The sequence below is a fragment of the Aulostomus chinensis genome, chromosome 22 (assembly GCF_037954235.1).
Source record: "Aulostomus chinensis isolate RoL2024-O1b breed Wild chromosome 22, RoL_Achi_v1.0, whole genome shotgun sequence".
NCBI lineage: Eukaryota > Metazoa > Chordata > Actinopteri > Syngnathiformes > Aulostomidae > Aulostomus > Aulostomus chinensis.
Window position 1 is genome coordinate 20877583 of NC_141341.1, and position 7999 is coordinate 20885581.

The 7999-nt window shown below is 45.3% G+C and overlaps 1 protein-coding gene across 1 annotated transcript in view; it reads right to left on the reverse strand.

The window, feature by feature from the left end:
* Positions 1–7570, reverse strand: part of LOC147241129 (triple functional domain protein) — a 76065-nt gene extending 68495 nt beyond the window's left edge. Inside the window, exon 1 of the mRNA XM_086194168.1 lies at positions 7431–7570. Within this exon, the coding sequence (XP_086050294.1) occupies positions 7431–7500 (70 nt within the window). The 5' untranslated portion in view covers positions 7501–7570. The remainder of the gene's footprint in view (positions 1–7430) is intronic.
* Positions 7571–7999: the final 429 nt, after the last annotated feature.

Genomic DNA, 7999 nt, shown 5'->3' on the forward strand with positions numbered 1-7999 from the left:
GAATTACCACCTAAATACGTCGCATTCAGCTTGTTACAAGGAGCGAGTGGCTCCCAGCCGACCATCCCCACAGCGTTGGCAGAAGGGGATGACTCCACGAAAGCAGAGGGTCTGACCCAGCGGATGTGGAACATGGTTACTACAGACATGCTACATATCAGTGTTTCTCCATGTGTCACAGTTGAAAGGCTAAAATCCACTCCTCACTTTTAACACCAAAAAAGATTTATGTATATTTCCCCTCTATTTGTGAATGTACTACTTAAGGATTGTGTTTTGCTGCTAAGTGACAGTGCGCTAAAGTGCACTAATGCTGATTTTCATGTCAAAGTAATCTACGTATTATTACATTCTTCTATTCGTGAATGAATGTGTTGTTCCCTGCCCTGAATAAATCTTTAAGGAATATGATTTGCATTTTTTCTGTACATCATAAGGAAGATAGCATTTTATGTTACGTATACAGTAGATAGAACCAATTGATTCAGGGGGAAATTCAGCTACTTTTTAAATTGCCGCTTATCATTGATCGATAAGATTGAACAACTACTGATAAATTAATTACTCGATAATTTGCATCCCTAATATATACACAAACACACACACATATATATACACACATGTATATAATATACACACACACACACACACACACACACACACACTGGACTGGCAAGGTTCAACACCAGGCCGCGAATGCTGCTCTGACTACAATACCTAGAGCAACGAGCTGAATCCTGGAGATGCTAGGGTACAAGCTAGACATGGACATGGAGCCTCAGAAACAACACCTTCCACGGAAGAGAAGTGTTGCATGTTGGTAAAATAAAGGCAACATGGAGAGAATGAACATAAAATAAAGGCAGGTGTCAGGAGTGCCTGGATCCTGTGCTTGGGGGGTCCAGGCTGATTGTGATGGGAATCCCCTCTCAGTCATTTCAACGGCAAAATCTACAATTCATTCCAGATGACTTGTCATTTTGTTGTTGTTTTCATTTGTTCAGTTTGGGTTTGTTTCAGCCCTCGAAACTGCGAGCAAAAAAAAAATAAAAAATTGATGACTGGAAGATGGTCAGGATGGACAATGGTTTTCGATTCGTCCGTTCGTTTTGGATTTTCAAACAATCTGATCGTGGTTAGCGCAGATCTCCAGTCTGGTTCGCAGGGCAGCAGAAGTAGCTGTGGAGGGAGAGTTACGTCCCAGGAGGCATTAGGCAAGTGAACCGTCAACATGGACGACTTGCCGTCTGCTCAGCAACTAGAAAAGGTTCCAAATAATGGAACCATTATGCTTTCTGCAGGCAACGCAGGACAAACTCTCAGAAAAGACTATTAACGACATTTAAACATTAAAAGTGGGTTTAAATGAAATCTACTTTTGCAACGATGACTTGACTGAGCCTGTTGGCCCCCTCCATGGCAGCCTCTGCCACCAGTGTATGAGTGTGTGTTGATGGGTAAATCAGGGAGCACCATCAGGTGCTGTGGATGGAAGCGCCACACACATGCAGTCCATGCAGTAAAGCTAACGCTGCATGTCTGCTGCTGAGCCCTAAACACCAAACTCAGCGACTACGACCACAGCCAGTGTGGATACAGCTGACAATGTTAATAATAAAAAGGAATTGCGTATTGATCCAGTAATCAATTAATCATTTCAATATTTTCTTCTCAAACAAAACTTTCCAACATTTGTTGGTTCCGCTTTCACAAATTCTAGGATTTGCTGTGTTTGTTTATTTTTTTCCCATTAATGACAGAAAATTAGGGGGCCTTTGGTTTTGGACTGTTGGACACAGAAAAGTACCAATCTCAACATGTCACTTTGGGCTCCAGGAAACTGTGTAGATGAAAATATATTTGTTGAAATATGAAGAACATCATTTGCATTTGAATGGTGGATGAACGCTAGATTGACCGTAGGCGTGGCTGGGAGAGCCAATGGTTGTCTGTCTCCATGTGTTGGCCCTGCCATGGACTGGTGACCTGTCCAGGGGGAAGGCTGCTGGGATAGGCTCCACCCCCACCACCCTGAACAGGAGAAGAAGGGGCAGATGGATGGATGGATGGATGGATGGATGGAACTGATGATGAAAATAATCATTTGGTGCAGTTGTGCAGATTTTGCCCATGACGTTGCTGAAGCAGGGGAGGCTCTTCTTGGCAGCACGGAGAGGAGGATTAACTACATCCACCAATAAGGTTTTTTAAATGTACATGCAGGTGTGTCAGTATAATATCAGGCCACAGTTGGTGGGGAAAAACAAGTTTTTAAAAGTCTGACTTAAAGACTGTAGGAAACCTTTAGTGAGGGACCCCAGTCTCCATCCCCTGAATCAATATCCATTAGTGTGTGTGTGTGTGTGTGTGTGTGTGTGTGTGTGTGTGTGTGTATGTGTGTGTGTGTGTGTGTGCACGCGCGTCACATCATCCTGGCTGAGTTGGCCTGAGTCATAAATGCAAGCTCCAGATCAGATTTCGATCTCTCTCCTGCTCACGTCCTCGTACAAACACACCGCTGCTCATTCAAGCACACAGACGCAACCTTGTGACCAGCATCTTGCCTCTGCCTCTAAACATCCATTCATTAAATCCTTGCTGTGTGGACTGCAGACTATGCATAATAGCAACTTGTAATATCTGTATGAAATCAACACTCAATCATCCGGTGAATCATCAGTGTAGCCCAAGATGTGTTTGGAGTGAAATAACTCCATGATTGACAGCATGCCACAACAAAACTCCCCGTTTCTCAGCTCCGAGGCCTCGGTATTAATTCCAGTCTGGAAGAGAGGGGATTGCGGCGAGGGGAAGCTCACTTTTGTATACATTGTCATTTCACATCAGGGCAGAAAAGCCCGACACAATGTTACAAGAGTGAAGGAGGGAGAAAACACGCGCTGGTGAATGAGACACGTACAGACGGTAGGGAAGAGAGCAAAGAAGAGGGTGGACATGGGAAAGACAAAGGGACCGATGCCAAAGGATGGAAAAAAAGATGAGGACAGAGATGAGGATGGAGGGTGGTGGTGGTTGAGGGGGTGTAGCCTGTGGCGAGACACTCAAAACTGTGCATGTTGGAACAAGATTCCCAAATCTATAGAGGAGGAAGTCTGAGTGCAAAACAAAACGGAGGAGAGCCTGAACGTGACACTCGAGCCTTCCAAGCAGCTTATTGTACAAAGCCAAAGGTCGGATATCCATACTCAGGCCTACAGTGATTTCACGACTGGTGTCACTGCTGACACGACTGCTCCATGTCACTGTTGCGGCAAAAAGTCCACCAGGACTGCTGCTCACTTACAGCAAAACAACGGTGGATTTACATTAAATACTTCTTTTCCAGTTGTTATTATTCTCTCGTCCAGTAGGTGGCCCTGTCAATCACCACCCTGTTGTTACAAAAAAATCGAGTTATCTTTGTTTGTCTACAACTGGATGTTTAAAATAGATGTAAACACGTTTGTCTGACTGAAATCATACAATTCAAAGTGGAACTAACAAGGCTAGCTAATGCAGTGGAGAATCACATTACTCCAGCATGTGTATATGCTTAAATCAGCCCCTATTGCAGGGTTTAGACCATAAGTTGGACAACAGTCATAGCTTATCTCCACGGTTAGCATAACTACTACAAAAGCAATGCATTTCTGGACAGACTAAGGGACAAACTTCCCACTCCCATCTTGGAGAGTTGACCATTTTTCTTATGGTCTTTGAATTAAGTGCACTGTTCTACATGGAAACCACTTGCTACCTTGTTTGATATGTGACGCGAAAGGTGAACTGGAAGTGTCTGACTGCAACCAGCTGTGGGTGCCATACCACCCTGTTGTTCTCGTACACCGGGGCGACGTCGCTAGTGGCCATAGCTCGACTGTAACTGTGCATGTAAGCCCCTCGAGCCACAGCACGAGCTGTGCCAGGCAACCTCAACAAAACACAGGCAGCATGTCGTTATAGCTGCCGTTCTAGAGTGCCACCTGAAAAGATTTGGGTCCTTTTTTAGTGAAGAACAACTGTTTGACTCAGACACATTTAGTAACTCATAATAGGCAACCACAACAAAAAAAAGGAAAAAAGAAAGACGAAAAACTAAGATGGATGTTTCTCAGGAATAAACGATCCACTCCTTTACATCACGTCATTTGCCATTCTCCTTCTCATCTGCGTTCGTGATACAAAACCTTGTTTGGAGACCCGACTCCAAGACTCATGATCTTGTTAAGAGCTACAGGGAAGTTCCAGCCTTCAAATCACGTTCTCCAGACATAAGGGAACATGCTTGATTGGTACAGTCCTCAACAACGTTATCATGTCTTCTGCGAAGGAGGTCATGTTTTCAGTTGTTTCTTTGTCTGTCAGAAGAATTACACCAAGACTGTGATACCAATTTTAACCAAAGCTGGTGGAGCGGAGTGGAACAATCCAGGGAAGACGCCATTAAATCTTGAGGCAGGTTAGGCACAGCACTTCCTGGTGGCACGAAGACATTGCGTTTTTGACACTGTGATGGATCCCAGTTGACCCACGAGGAGGAGTACATGCAATGCGGTCAGAACCTCTTCAAGAACTTGATGATGGGTCACTGTGAGGACTGACTCTTTGTAGAACCCATTTTAGTATTTCCCTTGGAACACTGTTCTGTTGGACCAGGACTCCATTTGAGCCACATCAAAATGACACCCATTTGTCTTCACGTGATGTACAGCAACCTAATCTATGACATGTTTGTTTTCTCTAGCGCCCCCTGGTGCAGGAAATAAGTAATGTCTGCACCACAGAGGATGAACACATCCAAGCACCAAAGTACCAGGGGCCAGAGGCTTGCCTCGTTGGAGGGCTGTGCTCTAAGTTTTACCATACTTAACACTGAAAATTAAATTGAAAACAACCATTGCCACTAAAGTCTCAATAGTTTTTTCCACAAAGAGGGCAGGTCATCTGCCTGTAAGCGTAGCAATTAAAACGATGCTTCAAAGGCAGACGGGCCTTAAATTTTAATCAAACCCATCTGATAATCAGGGTTGAAATATTCTAGTCATTTTTACTGCACCAGCTGCATGTAGTAGCATCAATGATTCATTCATGACCCATCAAGTGTCTTTTGGTTCATCCACACAAACTTGTTTTGATGTCATCCTTTTATCAACTTCGCAGCAGTGGCCTGATCACTGCTAGATAAATGCAAGTGCAACGAAAACTAATTATCTGTATCATTAGCTTCCTCAGACAAGTTCATTATGGTGCTAGCGCCCTATTGGTAAATAAAGAGATATCTCGCTAAAGCAGATGGGTCGGCAATAACCAGAAAGGGAGACACATGTCCAAATGTTAATTACACAACAAATAAGTCACAGATCTGAATAACAATGGCGCAGAACGACGGCAGCTGTGCAGCACCAACAAATGATACAAACTGGATTCACTTGCAAGCGAGCGACAGGATGCGCAAAGAGGAAGCCATCAGATCTGCTCAATATGGATGCTGAACTTCCCTCTGTGGCTTATTATCTCACTAGACACTAAACCACAGGAGCAAGAGGCTGGATGTCAATACTAGGCACTCCGGTCCTTGTTTACACCCTCTAATTGTACTTCCAAATCTCAGCTCTGGCTCGACAGCCCTACAATATGATGCACCCAGCGATGTGGCTCATAAAACACACAGTGTAGCTTTGCTCCTTGCTCTCACACAATTAACGGGACATCACATACACACTAAAGATTCAACTTGCTACATCTACTACATTGCACAATTGTGGTACTTTCTATCTGTATAGTTCAATGTGGAATATTACAAACAGAACATCTGGCAAATAGAAGGCAAAGGGGCAATTGGTTCATGGGGAAATGAAGTACATTTTAACAGTCTCTCTAATAAGGTACCAGAGCAGGCTGCGTGGATGATGACACTGGCAGACATGACATCAGGCCCTGGATCCCATTCACTGCCTGCAGCCAGTGAGCAGAGCTAGAAGGTTATCTGGCATGTGCAGCGCAGCCTTCAGGCTCACCAGCTTCTACATGTCACAGAGCCACAAATAAACAGGCCTTCACCCAAGGGTTCCACCATTTCATTCAATCACAGTCAATTAAAATGATCATTTGTACCAACCGTGGTACATAAGGTGGGGCACGGGATAATACCACACCAGCCACCCCTGCACATTTTTCGCTACGAAGAAAAAAAAATCTGTGCTGAGACCCCTGGAATTCACAATTTATGAGCCATTGTGGCAGATTGTGAAAAAAAGGCCCGTGTTACAATCCCTAAAAAATCTAATTCATAGCAAGCCGAACCGCCTCGATCCCAAAGCAAACGCGAGGTTACGATTAGATGAGTGATATATTCTGGACGCGTTTCCACGACCGACCGTTGCGCCGCTAACGTTATAAGCAGCCTGATGGCCTTGATAGCCATGTTGCAGTTAGCTTATCCTGCCCAGAGCACACCCAGGCTGGATGTGCCACGCCATGTATTGTTTACATAGCTTGCACGGTTGTGCTATTTTTAACAGCACAGGAAACAACCAATAGCTAACAGAGTCGCCAATATTAAAAAAACACGTTTAAGCCATTAGTGTGCTTCTAACAAGGGTGGGCTAACTCGATACACACAAGCTTTGTCACTCACTGAAAAGCTAGCGATGCTACACTGACTAGCACGTTAGCTAGCAGACAGGATTCACCCAATCGTATCCAGGATTCACTAGCTTACAGGCTAATATCGAGAGCTACTGCTGGAACGGGTTACTTAGGAATTAAGCCCTTTCACGCCTTTACCTGCTCCATTTTCGATCTGTCTAAATCTAAATGAATCACTTAAGCCTTTAATTCGGATTTGCTGACAATATACAGTCAAAACAAGATTTTGATCCCTATAAAATGTATTAGAAACCCGTTGGTGTAACGGTAGGATGAGCGTCTGTGTCATTGCTGTTTTCCTTTCTAGCTAAATGACAAACACATCCCACATAACCGTGGCACTGCAGGCCAGTGCGACTTTACTGCGTTGCTGTCGGTGGAAACAAAAACAATTGTGTTGTAGGATTTGCGGAAACGCCTGTCGAGTCCTGCCACATCCAGGGACGGTGTCCGATAATGGAAGTAGGAGTATTAGCGTCGCAGCTAGCGTTGCTTGGCTGATGGGCTAGGTTGTAACGTTCGTTACAACAAAAATACATTAAAGGAGGCAATCCAATTGTTTTAAACAACTGAGCAGACATAGCTATATATTTAACATATCGTTAACACAACTGTTAGATATTCGAGCAAGTAAAGCCCACACCCCCCCACCCCCATCCTTCGCTGTCTGAGACCCCAAACAGAACAGACGGTCGGGAACAATGTCCCTCATGTTGCGGGACCACAGGGAACAGTTCTCCGTGGATACCAGTCCGACCTCTCCCACTCATTCTCGGACTTACCGGTCTTGAAGAACGCCGCTGTGTCGCCGGCGTCCTTCGTCGTCTCCTCGGCTCCTTCCCCGGAGCTCATGGCTGCCACAAGCCGAATCTGGAGCTTAGTATCTCCCGAGTAGATCCCCCCGAAAACCGACAAAAAGATGGAACGAAATCACTTCCGTGGCCGTGGAAAGCGTCATTAAAACACAAGGGCCGTAAAGATGGCTTGTAGACGTTAGCAGTGCCATCTGCAGACCTCCATCTTGGGCTAAAGTAATTGGAAACGATGAGCCGGGGGTACCGGGTTCCTCCTCGGAGTGAGCCGAGGGGAGAGTCGCCGTAGCGCGGAGGAGGGGGGCGGGAGGGGTCGGGTCGCTGCTCGGTGGATCTCCGTAAGCTTTCGGAAACGAGCAGACAGACGGTGGCTTATCGATGAACGACGGCGGTCACTGTGTGCGTGTGAGCAAGTTACAACGCAATGAAAGACCGCAGACATCCACGAGTCAGGAAACAGAAAACTACAAAAGAAAAATCAGAACACTTGACGGCTGCGGTGACACTGACGTAAATGACAGCCGTCCTGGCTCGATGTA